This window comes from Globicephala melas, chromosome 3 (genome assembly GCF_963455315.2).
Source record: "Globicephala melas chromosome 3, mGloMel1.2, whole genome shotgun sequence".
NCBI classification, from domain to species: Eukaryota; Metazoa; Chordata; class Mammalia; order Artiodactyla; family Delphinidae; genus Globicephala; species Globicephala melas.
The window spans coordinates 129,883,873-129,901,922 of record NC_083316.1 but is presented as its reverse complement, the minus strand read 5'-3'; the positions used below and the strand labels follow the sequence as shown (position 1 = coordinate 129,901,922).

The 18,050-nt window shown below is 50.6% G+C and overlaps 1 protein-coding gene across 1 annotated transcript; it reads left to right on the top strand.

The window, feature by feature from the left end:
* Window positions 1–14,166: 14,166 nt before the first annotated feature.
* On the top strand, window positions 14,167–17,239 carry HAND1 (heart and neural crest derivatives expressed 1). Its single transcript, XM_030834200.2, has 2 exons — window positions 14,167–14,718; window positions 16,327–17,239. Exons 1-2 carry the CDS (start codon window positions 14,167–14,169, stop codon window positions 16,429–16,431), a joined length of 657 nt encoding a protein of 218 aa, XP_030690060.1. The 3' UTR covers window positions 16,432–17,239.
* Window positions 17,240–18,050: the final 811 nt, after the last annotated feature.

The following is an 18,050-nucleotide window of genomic DNA, read 5'->3' as shown; positions in this document are numbered from 1 at the left end:
AGTATTTAATTCATTGCCTATCACGTTATGAATGCCAAATAAATGTTATTGTTGTTATTATTTTTGTTGTTAAAGTTGCATTAGAACTTTTTCTTATTGACTGTCTCCTGTCATATGAGTAGGCTGTATATTTAGTTTGGAGTATGAATTCTTTTTTAATTATAGAATTATAATTATAAAATACAACAAGCAATACATTTGGAAAATTGAGGAAAAGCAAAAATATCATCCATTATTTCAATGATTCCACCAACAAAGATTATTTTAGGGTGTCTTCTTTCAGGTGCCTATTTGATGGTTCTGGTATTTAGCTGACACCTGAGTGCATCTTCCTCTTTTATAAAACCCAGTGAAATCACTCATTTATTTATTTTTTGGCTGCACTACGCACCATTCGGAATCTTAGTTCCCCGACCTGGGATCAAAACCGTGCCCTTTGCAGTGGAAACTCGGAGTCTTAACCACTGGACTGACAGGGATTTCTCCACTCACTTTCATTTAGGTGTTGGTTCATGCTATTTTTTTTTAATAAATAAATAAATTTATTTATTTACTTACGGCTGTGTTGGGTCTTCGTTGCTGTGTGCGTGCTTTCTCTAGTTGCGGTGAGCGGGGGCTGCTCTTCGTTGCGGTGCGAGGGCTTCTCATTGTGGTGGCTTGTCTTGTTGCGGAGCACAGGCTCTAGGCGCGCAGGCTTCAGTAGTTGTGGCTTGCGGGCTCTAGAGCGCAGGCTCAGTAGATGTGGCACACGGGCTTAGTTGCTCTGCGGCATGTGGGATCTTCCTGGACCAGGGCTTGAACCCGTGTCCCCTGCATTGGCAGGTGGATTCTTAACCACTGTGCCACCAGGGAAACCCCATGCTATTTGTTTTGTCTTAAAAATAAAGCCTTTCTTATTTTGGAAAAAAAAAATCCCAGTATGTTTAATTTTATACCCTCCTTTTTTTACTCACCTTTTTCCTAAAGATGGGTTCTAAAAGTGTAAATGGGAGTAGGTGCAAAGTATGACTTCTGGAATCAAGGACTGGATGCAAACCTCAAATCATTCCAATGAACTTGGCTGAGGTCTGACTCCATGCGATGCTTGACCTGGTGATGGACACACAATTTAGGACCATACAAACACTCAGACCTTCAGGCCTGGATGATCCTTGGGGAAGATCTGGGGACTGGGATCACATAATGAGGGGCACAGAGCTGAGATCAGAAAACATAGCCTTCCTTATGAAGGAGGCAGCAAGGGACTTAACTAAGATGGAGAATCTATTTTACTAATTTCGGTGATACTTTATTTTAAAAATAATAAAAATAAAAAACATTTAAAATAAACAACTAATAATAATTCTTTCTTATCAAATAAATGTCCAGTAATGTAAATAATATTCATTGACCAAAAAAAAAAAAAAGAAAAAGAAAAAGTGCTCACAACCCATCATTAAGTGAGAAAAGTGAACAGGATAGACTCTATGGCCCATTTTGAAAACCATGCACGTCTTAATGCATGTGCCAGCTCTCTTCCTAAAAGATTATTCCTTCAACCATATCTTCCTAAGCACCCACCATGTGATGGGGTTATATTGTATGATTAAGTTCTGGGTGATCATATCGCCAGAGGCATCTCCCCACAACTGTCTGTAGTAAGCAAGTTACCATTCATTCACTCAACAAATATTTATTGAGTGATTTCTATGTGTAGGTACTATGCTAAGTGCTGGGGGTACATTGCTGAGTAGAACAATTTGGCTCCTCCTCATGGGGTTATAACCTCATGATGACGGATCATCTCTATAGATGAAACCTGTTGAACACCTGATGCTACTATTAAAACTGATGAACATGAACTCTGTGTGGCAGGAAGGATTCTTAGTATATAGTGTTTGTGGGTGAGGGAGTAAAACAGAGTTTCACTGTTTGGGTGGCAGGTTATATTCTTCTTTCATGAGAGTACATTATTGTTAAAGTACTGTTGGAGAACATTTTTCCAAAGAGGAGATGCAGACGGCCAACAGGCATATGAAAAGATGCTCAACATCACTAATCATCAAGAAAATGCAAATCGAAACCACAGTGAGATACCACCTCACACCTGTCAGAATGTCTATTATCAGGAAGAACACAAATAACAAATGTTGGAGAGGATGTGGAGAAAAGGGAACCCTCATACACTGTTGGTGGGAATATAAATTGGTGGAACCACTGTGGAAAACAGGATAGAGGTTTCTCAAAATACTAAAAATAGAAGTACCATATGACTCAGCAATTCCACTCCTGGGTATATATCCAAAAAAAACAAAAACACTAATTCAGAAAGATACATGCACCCCAATGTTCATAGCAGCATTATTTACCATTGCTAAGATACAAAAGCAACTTAAGTGTCCATCAACAGATGAATGGATAAAGAAGATGTGGTGTGTGTATACACACACACGCACATGCAATGGAATACTACTCAGCCATAAAAAAGAATGAAAATTTGCCATTCACAGCAACATGGATGGACTTGGAGGGCATTATACTAAGTGAAATAAGTCAGAGAGAAAAAGATAAATACTGTATGATATCACTTATATGTGGAATCTAAAAAATACAACAAAGTAGTGAATACAACAAAAAAGAAGCAGACACATACAGAGAACAAACTAGTGGTTGAGGGGGGAAGGGCAGTATAAGAGTGGGGGAATGGGAGGTACAAATTATTGGGTTTAAGATGGGCTCTGGGATGTACTGTACAACATGGGGAATATAGCTGATATTTTGTAATAACTATAAATGGAAAGTAACCTTTAAAAATTGTATAAAAAATTCAAAATTTAAAAATACTATTGGAGAAATAAAAGTATTTTTAGCATTTTAACTACACCCTTACCCATCCCCTAACACACACATCATTGTAGTGGTTAAAAACAAGCAAGGACTTTGGAGTCAAGGAGACCTGGCTCTGAATTCTGCTTCTCCAATGTCCTAGCTGAGTGGCCTTGGGCATTAACTCCGTATCTATAAAATGGAGTTAAGAGTGTTGCTCGGAGGATTCAACGAGAGTCTGTGTAAAGTGCATGGCATACAATAAAAGCTTAACACCACTGCCATTAACATTGGTACACTCTGACAGAAGGAGAGGAGCCTGTCTCATGGTTTCAGGAAAGAATTGCACATTTGTATTTGTTTTGTTTTGTTTGGCCACACTGCACGGCATGTAGGACCTTAGTTCCCCAACCAGGGATCGAACCCGTGCCTCAGGCAGTGGTAGCTCAGTGTCTTAACCACTGGACCCCCAGGGAAGTCCCAAGAATTGCACATTTGTGAACTGCAGACACCCCACTATCCTGTTTCTGGAGCTGTCTGTGCAATTTTGCTGAAGTCTTCAAAAATCTACTCTGACTGTTCTGTTTGGTATAAGGTGGAGACCGCCCCACTCAGTTCCAATCCACAGTGATGGCTAGACTGCCTCAGGCAAGGACAACGCTAAACTAATATCAGGTAGAGCAAGCAGAAAGCTGTCAGATCAAGTGACAAGACATGGAGAAGAAACACACACATGTTTAAATGTCAAAGAGTCCCAGTGACAAATATATCTGAGTTTATGCAATTACATTTTTTTCCCCCTAGAGCAGAGAATGAAAAATAGAATGTTAGGGTGGGAAGTAACTTTAGAGATCATCTAATCCTACAGCTTTGTTTAACCAATGATTTCTTTCAGAGAATATTTTTTGGAGGTCCTACTGTGTGCCAGGTATGTGCTGGGTGCTAAGGGTAGGACAGGGGAACACGAGAGCCTTATGCCCTTTGGGGGTCTATAGGATTCCGTGGAGAAAGCTACAGCCCAGGGAGCTTAAATAACTTGTTAGAATCAAGGAATTTTTCTTCCTATATTTTTCTATACCTTCTACATTTTCCACAATAGACATTATTATATTTAACTGTGTTTATATATTAACTTTGCTAGTCACACACAGCTAACAAGACAAAGAACTGATGTCAGTAAGTGGGTTACTCCTGAGTCTCTACCAGAGCGGTATAAGTCCTACTCTCAAAGTCTGGTGCCTGCATCAGAATCCGCTAATGAGCTTTACTGAAAATGCAGATTCCATGCCCACTCCTCCCCTACAGGGTTCCCTACGTTAGAAACCTGCTCAACAAGGGGACTGTGATACCCACTAAACTTTGAGAATGAATGCCTACTAGGATGATTCTCATGTAGCAAAGAAAGCAGCAATGATTTTTCTAAAAAATTGGCCCCAGGAATTTAATGAATTAAGTTCATGAAAACAAAGACGTTTATCTCTTATTGGAATAAAGTCAACTCCTCCCGTTTTTTCCTCTAGTGCCACAGCTAATTGCATCCATTATGTGTTTTTAACGGGCGCTATAAATCAGTGTGCCCGTGGAGAGGGGGGAGAGGTACGAGGGAGGGGCAGTCTCCACGGCACAAAATGGAATACAAAACAAGCGGCACATTTCCTCGGAGCAAGCAGCCCAAAGCTCTCCTTTCTGTGCGCTTCTCCCTTCCCGAATGCTAGTCTCCTCTCCCAGCCACCCTGCTTGCCCTGACAACATTTTGGGGTCCTACAAATCACAGCCCTGTCCTAGTTCTTGAGCAGGCAGCCTTTACACTGCCCAGCCTTAGGGTCCTCAGCATTTACAACCTCTCTCTTTTGCAGGTTATCATCCTCTGTCAGATCTGAAATTAAAACAACCAGAAACACGTCAGGTGAGTGGCTGGGAGAGACATTTGGCTGTTTACGAGAAATATCCCATGACATCTGACGCAAAACGTTAGGATGCCTCTGCCAGCGCCCAGGTTCCCCTTCCGAGGGCAAGCTGATTAGTGTGCGGCTCCAACCGATGTTTATCCTCTCTGGCTCCGTGGCGAACGCCATTGGAAAATCCTGGTTCACTTGATGCCTGGTCGCCTGGTACATTCAGATTCATCCAGTTAGGATACCCAGTTTAAGACAGAATGGATTTTCGCGAGCTCCGTAGACTGATTGGGTTTTACACACATGCACAGAAAGATCTGATTTCCTCTGTGGGATTTATGGCAGGGGAAAAGAGGTAATTAAATTAATTTCTGCTCTGGTTTCTAGGCTTTCCTTTCTGTTCTTTCTCCTGCTACTCTTGTTGTTGTTGTTTAAAAAAGTAGGCTTGCATGGATGAAAATGAATTTAATAACTAGCAGCAGTTGGTTTAAGTTTGGGAGCTGGGTTCCACTATGACTTTTTTTCTTGTTCTTTGCTCCATGCTCTGAATGGTTTGGGGAAGCTAATGAGGACAATCTTGTGTCCTGTGGGGTGTGTGTGTGTGAGGTGACATGGCTGTCCACATGGCTAGGGAGAGATGTTCACACCAGGAAAGGTGGCCAAATCCAGGCGTTCTGGAAGGAAACCTACTCTGATATTTGATAAGGAGATTAAACCAGAGTACACTTCCCCTTTCTCCAGTCACCACTCATGCCTCTTGCCTTTCTTTTCTGATTTCTGTTTTTTCCATCACTCAGTTATCTTCTCATCTCCCCACTCCACAGCAAGGTTCTGCTGCAGCAAGGGGAACGGTAGGGCAGAAAGAGGCTGAAACAGAGAACGGTGCTGGTAAGAAGATCGACAGTGACAGTGAAAATGATCAAGACTCGGTCTGCCAAGTTTGCAGGTTCCTACTCCATTCACTCCTGCTTCCCAAGCCGAGGCCCATTGATTCATCCATGACTTTTTTTTTTTTTTTTTCATCCATGACTTTTAAAGAGAGGACTTCTCTTGCTAAAGAGACCCCTGAGAGATTTAGAAATTCAACGGAAACAAAACAAAACAAAACCACTAAGCACTTGACTTCTCTCCCAAAGGACTGGGGAGCCTGCCAATTCCCCAGCAATGCCAGTGCTAAGCATTTTCCTAGCATCAACATTAAATCCCCTTTTTGCTTTTCTCTTGTAAAGTGTGTTTACAACTGACCATTATGGGAAACATGACAGATGTATTCTGGCCCCGTTTAAAATAATAAGACTAATAATGATACCGTTTACTGCCCAGAGGCTCAGTTTCTGAATGCCTATATGCAGAACGAAGAGTTGGAGAGCTGAAATATTCACCAGTAAGTGTAGTCAGCTGCTGATCTATATGCCCCAACCCAGTCCAGTGCCGAAAGTCTTAGCACAGATTTCCCAAGATTAATACCTCGGCCTCCTAGCAACTTTGAAAATCCATCTCCGGCTCTGGTCCTGGCAGGGGTGCAGGAGAATGTGCGGATCCCACCACTCCTTAGAGCAAGGCCCTTTTAGGTTGGGAGAAAGCAGGCCCAAGGAAGGAGGGCTACCCTCCTCTACCATCCTGGCCCCAAGTTGTAAGGGAGGATAGCAGAAAAGGAGCCCTCTATCCCCTCACCACTTCTGGCTCATTCTACCTCACACCAGTTCTTAATCTCCCAGGACGGGCTAGGTTGATCCAGCTGGGTTTTCTCTACCGAAAGGTACTGCGTTTCCTCCAACCAACGCTATTGCGTAGAGATCAGTCCCAAAAGGTGGTGGCTGAGGGCTCCACCAGCGGATGGGTTATGAGGCAGGTGGCCCCAGCAGAACAGACAGGTTGGAATAAGTTACCACACCACCTCGGATTCCCGCATTCCCACACACCTGGCTGCCGTTAGTGCGCAGAACTGCGTCGTTCCAACGCGCTCCTTTGCCTACTCTGGAGAAAGGAGCGCAACAGTTTTGAGTGAATTGCCAATGCCTCTCCCGGAGATAGCAGCGCTTAGACGGACAAGCAGGGAGCAGAGAGCCTGCCCTCCTCCCTGTGGGTACGCTGCCAGAGTGGCGCTTGATCCTTAGTTAAAAAAAGTCGGAGAGACATGGCTCAGCCCTGTGTTTGCAGGAGAAAGCAGACTCGATGATTGCTGGTGAAGGCCCCATGCGTCCAGCTCTGCCTGGACCAGCTCTGCCTGGACTATGGGACTCCCCAGCCTATGGGGGCTGCGGCGCCTGTCCTCAAGGACGTGTTCGCAACTCCAGCTTTTTCCCAGTCCTCAGCTGGGGTAGGCTGGCTGAATGACTGAGGAAATTGGTGGAGTGGGTTGATTCCATCCTCCTGCCGAATTCAGATTGAACTGAAAGGAAAAAATTTCCCTGACCTGGGAAGCAACGGTCAGGCGGTGAAACTGACCTTCATGACACTGACCAGAGATAAACCTCTTGGCAAGGAACAGTTCGGCACACAATTGATCAATCAGTTGGGGACCAGCGGCTACATGCAACCCAGCACCACGAAACTTACCAGGGTGCACTTAACGAAAAAACCTGATATGCCTGAAACAGACTGGTGCACAACGGAACACTGTTAACCGACCACCTGAAACTAATGGCTGTGAGGCTGCCCTGAATGAAATTGCCTGAAAGGAAACTGGGTGAAAGGAACCAGAATGAAATCCACCTGCCTGCTAACACGCCACTAAACCACGGCAAGGGACTGCAGCAGGGAAGCTGAAGAGGGCGGCAGGGTGGAGCCGGGAAGGGGCTCCTCTCCCGGAGCTCCGAGAACCTGACTGGTGCTGCTGCGGGGACTCGACAGGGACTGGGGAGGGGGGTTTGTCCAGTGCTTTTTAATTTACGACCGCCGCGCCCCAAGCCATCCCATAAATTTGGGGACCGTTTTCACCAAAGCTGTGAGTTACGATTTTTCAAATAAATACATTTTCCAATCAGACGGGGCTCTGTTTAGGTTGAACGCGTCCTGAAGCAGACATCTCTCTGCCCGGAAAATACACAGAGGAGGAAGCGGAGCCGGGACGAAGCTCAGACGACATAAAAACTTGTGTAAACACGTTGTCATTTACGGACTTAAGAAGAGAAAGGGAATGGGGGAGGAAAATGTTTAATTCTCCCTTGAATCCTCAAGTCCCAGAGCCGAGGGAAATTTTAATATTCTTTTTCCATAAGCTTGATTTGTGTTATGCATTATACAACGGGCAGCATCAGGTTTACCTTAAACAGATTTTGTAATTTTGAGGCTGTTACAAACCTAAGAACGGACCGGGTTGCACCCCTCACTCCCCCCCCACCCCCCCACCCCCACCCCCGCCGCCATGCACACATACCTACAATCTCTCTCTCTTAGGTTTTCTTTAGGAAAGAACTTGGGGGAGATAAACCAGAAGGGATTATTTCAGCAGGAGGGTCTTCGATTTCTAGCTGTGTGCCCCATCCTCTAGGCCTGCTTGCCACCTTTAAAACAAGGGGGGCTGGGACTAGGAATCAGAGCTCCCCCCCACACACACAATATCATTCACACATAATTCTGTGCACAGTTGCAGGAAGCTCAGGGATTCCCGAAGCTAAACGGTAGAGAATGGAATATCACCTTGTGGCTTGGATCCTCTCTGGCTAGTCCACCCCTCATCCCAGGAAAGGGGGAAATAGGGGAAGACAGAGGCTGCCGTGGAGCCCAGGTCTCCACTAGGTGTCTGGGCTCTAGCTGCGTCTCTGCCACCCATTGGCTGTGTCCTTAGGGAAGCCCCTTCCCCTCCTCCCTAGGCCGGTTCCTCTGTAGGTCCTAACACGAAATCTCAGCCGACTTGCTACTCTCACATACTGGCGAAGGCAGGGAGGCCTCTCACCCCACGAGCTTCTAGGGGAAATCGACCCACTTTCTGTCTCTTCCCTGCCCTGACTGTCCCCCAAACCCCCAGCCCCGCCCAGGCTTTCCCGGCCCCGGGGAGCAGGTTGGGCCAGATTGGAAAATCCTAGACACTCTAGATGCTGCAGAGAGATGTTTAAGGGATTTGCGCGCTCAAGCCGCGGGGTAAATGGCCCGCGGGCTGATTTATGGCGCGTTACTGCGCGACGCGATTCCCCAAGACAGCGAGAATATTTTACACCGCGCTAATATAAACAGGCGGCCGGCCGGGTCCTTTTTATGGAGTTCCTGTAATTACCCGGGCCCTGACAGATCCTTGATTTACGGCCCTATTTAGATAAGGGGTCCGGTGCGGGGATTGCTGGTGGCGTCAAGGTCACGGGACGCGGCGGGAGAAGGTTTTGCGGTAGGCGCCGCGGCACGGGTTCTCCCAGGCCTGCCAGTCCTGGGGGCGGGAGTGAGGGGAGGAGCGGGGCAGGCTGGAGAGGGACCCCGAGGCGTCCGAGGCTTGAGTACAGCCAGTCCACTGTACAGATGGGACAACTGAGTCCTGCAGGAGGCAGGAACTACACCTCCAATCCATACAGCAAAGGAAATGCGGGTGGGTGGGATCTGGAACTGGAATTCAGGTCTCTGGCAACGTAATCCCTCCGCACCTGGCGATGCTCGGTCTCCCCCATCTCCAGCCTCCTGACAGTAGTAGGGTTTTGTAGGGGCGGTGGGGAAAGAAGAGGACTCGATGCAGTCCGAAACGGGAGCGGTCAGATCAGAACAGAACACTGCAAAGGGGATGCCTGGATTCCCTCCCTATCCAGGGCTATGTAGTCACGACTCATGTAACTCCATTTCTTCCCCTGTGGAATTAATATTCCTAAAAACAGAGCCACCATTTATCCAGGTTTACTGTCACTGTGCTAAGAGCTTCACCTATATAATTTCGCTTAATCTTAAACCAGCCCTCTGCGGCGGGTGTTACTGCACCCTAATTTACAGAGGAGGGAAACGAGGATGCGAAGGTTCACACAGGGCAGAATGCCAGTGCTGAGTTTCAGTCCCGGTGGGTGGGCGCGATTCTTCCGCGAGGCTCTCTTAAACACTCCCTTAATACAAAGTTTTAACCTCTATGTGCTTAAGAGCCTGTAAAATGGGGTGAGGGTGCTGGCCCGACCTCACTAGCATAACTGGAGGAAGAAGCGTTCATTTACAAATGCTCGGAGCGCCAGACCTTGTGAAGGCGCAGTCCCCACAAGCACCTCGGGATGCGGGTCCAGAGGGGAGGTAGTGGGATTTGAGACTGGTAAATAGGACGCCCCGCCCCACCCCAGAGTCCCAGATTTCTGTTCCTTAGTCTGTTTTCGTGGGCCTGGGCAGGCTAGAGTCTTCAGGCCCCAGAGCCAAGTGCGAAGTCCCAGAGCTGGGAGAGAGGAACCAGAGGGGAGCCGTGCAACAGCCCTGAGCTGGGAATTACAGAACTCCATACTATCAGTCCACGTTTTTCTGAAAATGGGGGAAACTGAGGCTCAGAGAGGGAAAGGAACACAGTGAGATGCTAGGTAGAGCCAGAACTCAAGGCACAACATCTCTTGCCTCTCAGCTTAGAAACATTTCGGCCAAACTCCTGGGACCCAGACCTCCCACACTATATAGCCTGGGAAGGAGAGAGAGAACATCGTTACTGGGTTCCCACTGTTGTTCCAAAGGCACCTGAGCCACGCTGGACTTAAAAGCACATTGGGGTCTTTCAGAAGGCCGGGTCTGGAGCCTAGGCGCCTCGTGTTCTACACAGGCCATCTCCCTGGCGTCCAGCCCACTGGAGGCTTCCCAGCCTGGAGCCCCAGTGGTCCTCGAGGGCCAGGCTCCCACAGCAGGTACTGTTTGGAGGACTACTTAGACTCCGTGACTCTGGGTGGAGAGCAGTGCTTTCTGGGGCCCAGGGGACTGCCAGCACCCTGCTCTTTAACCACCCACGGGGGACTGTCGGGGGATCTGGGGGCCCTCAAGGCTGCTCATGGGACTGGGGTTCATCACCCAGTACTGATAATGCGTTCCCTACCACACTAAGCAGGCTGGATATTTGGAGGGTCTCTATGGGCCCTGAGTGATCTGTGTAACCCTGGAAAACTCTTGGGACACGAGGGTGGGTGCTGGAGCTGTGAGTGTGTGAGTATGTGGGTCACTGCACGTACCTGTCTATCCCATCCCGTGCTCCTCGTTCATGGGGGTAGGGTATGTGATAGTGTGCATACTATTGTTTCAACTTCATCTCCAGGGCTTGTGACTGTGACTACTGTAGGTAAGACAGAATGGATTTCAACTTGTCTGAGTGTTTGGAATTTGTGTGCCTGTGTGTAACGGGCGAACATGTGAAAACTTCTACTTCTGGGCACCTGTGCATATACTGTAGTAATTGTGGCTGTGTACTTGAGTGTGTTTGTGGGAACTGAGAACACATGAAATGTGGAATGGGGTTTTCAGAAGTCTGTGCTATGAATACAACTGTGGGACACTGTAAGAAACTGACACAAACTGGTTGGACCTGTGCACAAGTGTGACAGTAAAGAGTATGTGTCAAGCCCTGCAGCTGTGATATTTGTGTAGAATTGATGTTTTTCTGCTGTGATGGTATCTGTATGCATGCCTGCATGGAGGGTTGGGAGTGGCTCAGAGCTGTAACACATCTGAAGCGAGGTGTGTTCCCTGTGGGTGACAGAGAGATAATTTGTAAAATCCTAGGAATGCACGAATATTGAAATGCCGTGTGTCGCATGGGTGTAAATAGGTTACCGGGAGAATACACATATGTTGTGGCGTCTGCACGAATGCATGGACTTTCATGTATGCCCGTGATTTTTTGTGAGGCCGTGTACATATATATGTGCATGTGTAATGGTGGGCCTGAGGGTCTGCCGGTGGAAATCCTGCCGGACTAGGACCACGGCTGGATGTGCGTCGAGGATTGAGGTCCTTTTCCACAGAGTAATTACTGTCTCTGCCCGCACACCGGCACTCCCGAGAGCCTCCAGGCCAGGGAGGCGCGGGACCCCGCGGAGCCGCGGCTCAACCGGGCGCCGGGTGCTCCCTCCCCGCGAGCCTCCGGCTCCGCGCTCGGCCCAACCCCAGCGCTGCTGGCGCCAGGCGCCCGGGAGAGCAGCGGGTTTCCAGCCGCCTCAGGCAGGAAACAAGGACCTCCCTCCCCCCACGCACCTCTAGGGCCCACAGCCCAGCCGAGCTCCCACATGGGGAAACGGCTCTGGACTAAGCATTTGTTGGCTTCTCCCTCGCAGTGTCGTCGCCCCTCCGCCCGCCGCCATCTATTTATTCCCTGTACGGCAGGGGAAAACCGCATACCCACTGGCTACCCGACCCCCAAGGAAAATTGTTCATCTTCTCTGGGCCTCACTGTTCCCATCTGTAAAATGAGTTGACCTTTCTCCCCCGCCTTTGGGCTTCTAAGTGTGCCAGGCACACAGCGGGGGTCAGTAAATACTTGTTGGAGAAATGGGTAAAGGAATGAATTTGCCCTCTAAAAAGCAGTCATGGGGGCTTCCCTCGTGGCGCAGTGGTTAAGAAACCGCCTGCCAATGCAGGGGACACGGGTTTGAGCCCTGGTCTAGGAAGATCCCACATGCCGCGGAGCAACTACACCCGTGCGCCGCAACTGCTGAGCCTGTGCTCTAGAGCCCGTGAGCCACAGCAGCTGAGCCTGCGTGCCACAACAAGAGAAGCCACCGCAATGAGGAGCCCGGGAACCGCAACAAAGAGTAGCCCCCGCTGGCCGCAACTAGAGAAAGCCCTCGTGCAACAACGAAAACCCAACACAGCCAAAAATAAAAATAAATTTAAAAAAATAAAAAGAGCAGTATGTATTTCTTTTCTCCTTTCACCCTCGCCTCCACATTGCTTTTGAGAGAAGGGCACACTCCCTCAGCTTCCCTATCTGTAAAATCTAGGTGAAGGCCTTTTTGCTCCATGATTCTAGATTCCTTTTCTTGGGCCCATGGGGAGGGGTGGCAGACGCTGTCCTGGGCGTTGACAGGCCACGTAGGGAAGGGGCTTGGCTGGGAAAGGCTGGTGAGGATGGAGGGACCCAGGTATGAGGACATCAGCTGGGACGCTACCCATCGGGAGGTAAGACAGAGAACTCCAACCGCAAGCGCTGCCACCCTGGGATTCCCAGGTCCCAATGCCAGCCCAGAGAAAGGCCCCCGCGGACAGAATCCAACAAGCGTAAGGGCCCTAGCCGGGAGTGGAAATAGCGGACGTCTGCGCGGCCAGGACCGCGGCGTCTCTACGCCAGTGGGTGTGAAATGCCAGGTTTCTCCGGCTGCGTGAGCCTCTCGGAGAGTGTGGAGGTCGTGGTCTCCTCGGTGTGTGTTTACCGCCAAATGCTGACTTCTCGCAGTGTGACCTTTGGCGCCGAGAATCGAACATTCTCAAGCTGTGATAACCTGCATGGGGTGGCCCAACGTAGCCGAGCTCTGGGCTCTCCGTTCAAGCCCCGCGGGAAGGAGGCTGCCCCTGCATCAGCCTGGCTGGCCTTTGGACTGGATCAGGCACCCAGGAGGCGAGAAGAGTGGACCTCAAGCTCTGGAGCCCGGAACAAACCAGTAAATGCCTGTGGGCTTGGAGCCCTCATCCCCCTACTCGCCACCCCTCTCATTCCACCTCCAGTCCCCGGCTTCTTCCCCAGTGGGTGGCCGCCTGCGCCGTAGAGGACAAGACTTGGCCAGAGCTGGCGGGTGCTCTACCGGGTGCAGGACCTGCTGCAGTCCCGCAGAATGGGCCGGTGACTAAGGACTGGGGGTGCTTAGGGAACAACACTGGGGGCCTATCTTGCCTCCAACAGCGGTCTCTCCTTTTCTGGCTCTGAGACCAAGTAGAGCAGACGCCGCTCAGGACTGGGAACCTCTGGAATTTCTATTTTGGATTCTGGAAGGTCTAGAAACAAGAACCTTTCTCTTTTTTTGCACCTCAGTTTCCTTATCTGTAAAATCTAGGTGAAGGCCTTTTCTCTCCATGATTCTAGATTCCTTTTCTTGGGCCCACGGGGATGGGGGTGACAGACGCCGTCCTGGGCGTTGACAGGCCTGTGTCTCAAGTACTAGCCCCCGTCTCCCCCACAAGTCGGGAACTGGGGGGGGGGAGGGGCGGAGGCGGGGCCGCCTCCCTGTCCCTGCAGGCGGCCTGAGTCGAGTAGCGCTAGCTGAGCTTAAAACCAGGGACGGCCATCCCCCTTTCCTCCTCCCCGCCCCCCTGCCATTGGCTCCAGGGAGAGGTTGACATCAAAGCCCCAGGCTTATATAAGCCAGACCCTGAAGGGGAGGCCGCAGAAGGGTTAAACAGGTCTCTCACCATCCTCGTCCTCGCCTGCAACAGAAGCCGGCCAGAAGACGGGCTGCGGGTGTCATCTTCAGCCTTGCCCCAGAATCTCTCAAAGCCAGTGCCCACCACAGCGCCGCCCCAGAGCCCACGGGTGGCCCCGGCTGTCTCTGGGGCGCATGGGGCGGCGCTAATCGGGCTGGCGGCGCAGGCCAGGGGCCGCTCCAACATGAACCTCGTGGGCAGCTACGCACACCATCACCACCATCACCATCATCACCACCCGCACCCCGCGCACCCCATGCTCCACGAGCCCTTCCTCTTCGGCCCTGCCTCGCGCTGTCACCAGGAGCGGCCCTACTTCCAGAGCTGGCTGCTGAGCCCCGCTGACGCTGCCCCGGACTTCCCCGCAGGCGGGCCAGCGCCCGCAGCCGCTGCAGCCGCCGCCTCCTACGGTCCAGACGCCAGGGCCGGCCAGAGCCCCGGGCGGCTGGAGGCGCTCGGCGGCCGCCTGGGCCGGCGGAAAGGCTCAGGACCCAAGAAGGAAAGGAGACGCACAGAGAGCATTAACAGCGCGTTCGCCGAGCTGCGCGAGTGCATCCCCAATGTCCCGGCTGACACCAAGCTCTCCAAGATCAAGACTCTGCGCCTGGCCACCAGCTACATCGCCTACCTGATGGACGTGCTGGCCAAGGACGCACAGGCCGGCGACCCCGAGGCCTTCAAGGCCGAACTCAAGAAGGCGGATGGCGGTCGTGAGAGCAAGCGGAAAAGAGAGCTGGTAAGTCCGGGTCCCGTACACTCTAGCCAAGGGCGCGGGCGCGGTGAGCATCCGTAGGCCGAGTATGCAGGGGAAGGAGTCTGCGTTGCCGTTCATGCGATTTTGAGAGACTGCGGGGAGTTCTGAGATGGTTTGAATGTGGGATTGTGTGCATGGAGGGAGGCAGATTCATAGTTGAATTCATCTGTAACGTGGATAGTGTTTGTAAGGCTGTGAATGAAGACAGAATCTTACACTTTTCGGACAGGCTCATAGGATCCCTTCTAAGAATCCATTGGAAGCTTCAGACCCCGAGAAAATGCACCCACCATATATTTCACTTCCAGTTTCAAGGGGTCCTGATTCATCCCTGGGATCTCCTGGAAGCCAGGTTAAGAATGCTATAGGAGTTCGTTACTTTAATTTGCCTGAATGTGAATTGATGCATATGGGCTCCGCTGCTGTTTTCAAAGGGCCTTTGCCAGAGAGGTTGGTCTGCTTTCATCATTGTACAGACAGGGAAACTGAGGCCCAGAACGGGACAGGATGTGAAGGCCACCTACCCGAGGAGTTGTTTACTTGGGTAAAACAAGTCAGTTTATTCCCTGGAGGAGTAAACATCTGGAGGATATTTCACCGCTCCACTCCCCACGGCTGGTTCCTAGGGCCACCTTGATGGTTTTGTGTATAAACGCCGACAAGCAAGTCACTCACTCCTTTTGGCTTTGGAGATCGCAATCCCTACTCGGCTTTTTTTGATCCTCTCCAGTGAGGCGACACTTCTGGAGCTCAATTTCGCTGGCGCAGGGCTCTGGGACCTCTGAAGCAGTGATTTCCAAGCTGAGGAACTGAACTAGTTTCTCTAGATTGGTGCGCTCAGGAACACCGCGCGTTGGAGACTAGAGAGCCTCCTGGGTTTTATCTGACCCGCAGGGGCTGTGGTAAACTAGGGAAGTCACCTGAGGAGACTGGGAAAGACCGTGGTCATCGAGTCTCTAAACCGCCGCCCTGGGCTGGAGGACATGCAGGCCCGGCGACGCCCTCGTTGGAAGTAGTTATTGGGCGTCTCCCCACTCCCTGCACTTTGCCGCCTCCTTCAAGTAGCAGGGAAGGGGGATGCTAAGCCAGGTCGACTCCCCCGCTCATTCGTGTAGCCTTCTGAGTGCCCAGAGCCGGCTGCAGAGACCCAACCCTGTATCCAAGCCCAGGCGCTATAAACTAGGTTGGAAAGTGGGATGTGTGCGGGGAGCATGTCCGCGAGCGAGGAAGCTGTTGATTCCCACCCCTCCCATTCCAACCCCTGCAGTCTCCCTTCGGCGCCATAAAGCCAAACCTAAGAGCATTCGTTCCACCAGCCGCAGAAAATTCTCACTACCAAACCCCCAGAAGCTGCCCAGCCCATCCCGGGCCCCCCCAACCCCGCCCCGGGAACTCGGGCACATAAAGGCGAATTTATGAGCCTGTTTGCCTATTTCACAAACAGAAATTCGTCACTTATTTAAAGGCTCCCAGTTACTGCTCCCAACACCTTTTACCCCACCCCCACTTTTACCCCACGCCTGGGCGAGCGGAGCAGAAACATTTAAACCTGTCTCTCTCGCCTCTTTTCTTGTGTGTGTCCTCTGGCAGCAGCAGCACGAAGGCTTTCCTCCTGCCCTGGGCCCAGGTGAGAAGAGGATTAAAGGGCGCACAGGTTGGCCGCAGCAAGTTTGGGCGCTGGAGTTAAACCAGTGAGCCGAGGCCTGCGCCGAGGACCCCGCCACGGCTGCTCGACCCCGGAGCCCCGGGAGCAGAGGAAGGCGGAGGCGAGCGCCAGGCTCTGGGTGCCAGGGGCTTATGGGGAGCATCCCGCCTGGCCTCTGCTGGGGCGCTGGCAGGTCGCTGGGCTGCATCTACACATTTGGATCGCACGTGCAATGTCGTTTGAAATTGTTTCTAATACGTGAAGAGAAAGAGAAATATATATATAAAACCCCCACCCCTGCCACCGAGAGGGGAGGCTCGTGGCTGCACGACTCGAAAAGGAAGGACTGCGGGACCCAAGCGCGCTAAGACGTACCCTTCCAACCCTTCTGGGGCGAGTTTAGAACCCCTGACGCCTTCCTCACTACACTGTCTGCCTGTCTTTCTCGCCCCCCTGTCGGCTTCGCGTCAAAACCCTCCTCGAGCTCTCCTCCCTAATTAAAATGCAATAAGAGGAATCAATCGTTTTCTGCCAGGGAAAGAGAACCAAACCAGGAAGATGGAGGGCTGCCTTTGTTGTTGTCCTCCCTCAAACAGTGGTGTTTTTTATTTTATTTTATTTTTGTCGCTGCACTTCCTACTTAGTTCGAAGGGAAATGGCTCTTTCTTTACCTCTTTCCTTCCTTCTTGCGTTCTTTTTGTTTTTTCTTCTTGCGTTTCTTCCTTTCTCTTTCTTTCTTTTTCTTCCTTTTCGTTCTTCCTTCCTTTGTAAATAAAAACTTTTCCCTTTGTTGAAAAGTTTTTATGTATTAAACTACCTACCGTGCCTGCTGCGCTCAGGTGTTTGTTTATCCCCCGTCCTCACCCTTTTTCTACCTCAAATCTATATGACCACTCACTGCCCCCTCCCTTTGCAAAGCAGTATCTATGCTCTTGACTAATAAAACATTTTCTGAAATCAGCAGAAGCCTGTGTGGTATCTTGGCGAGTATCCCCACCCCGCTCCATCGTTTCTGCTAGTTAGAGCACCTCCTGTTCTACTTCTCTTTTGATAAATGCCAAGCCAAACTGCAAATCAAATCAAGGGAAGGGGGCAGATAAAGGACTCCTGGAACAAAGAGTAGAGTTCTCCTTAGAAGATAATGGGGGGGGGGCGGGGACAGGATAGATTTAAGGAACCCACAGAACAGAAGACTGGAAACGAATTAGGTCCAGAGGGGATGAGCTAGGACTTTTGTGGGTCAGCATTTGGGCCTGTCTGTGGGTTAGTAGGCACATCGGTGTCTGCAGGCCGCGGTTTGGGGTTATTGGGAAGGGGGGTCTGTCACACAAACGAAGGACAAGGCGAGGGCAGGGTAGCTCGGAACAGGGGAATGCCCTCGGGAATACTTTCGCGTATGTGAAATTCTGAAACTGCAGTTGCACGTGTCATGGTGCAGGAACTCACACGGAGCCCCGTGGCTGAGCGGGGGCCAACGAGGGGCTGCGGAGCACAGTCCCAGCACGCGGTAAGGACTCGGCAAGGCGCAGCAGCTATGATTTTATACATGAGTGAAAGAAGCGTGTGAGTGCTCATGGTCAAAGTGAGACGTTTAGGTTTCTCTCTAGCAACAAAGCACTCAAGTATCTGTGAGAGTATATGGATTTTGTGCAAAGGGATGGGGGGGCGG

What these genes read in the sequence shown, in the direction of transcription:
- HAND1 (XM_030834200.2), top strand. Translation starts at nt 14,167, where the DNA reads ATGAACCTCGTGGGCAGCTACGCACACCATCACCACCATCACCATCAT. An exon ending in GCAAGCGGAAAAGAGAGCTG is followed by an intron (nt 14,719 to 16,326) that starts GTAAGTCCGGGT and finishes GTCCTCTGGCAG; the next exon opens with CAGCAGCACGAAGGCTTTCC.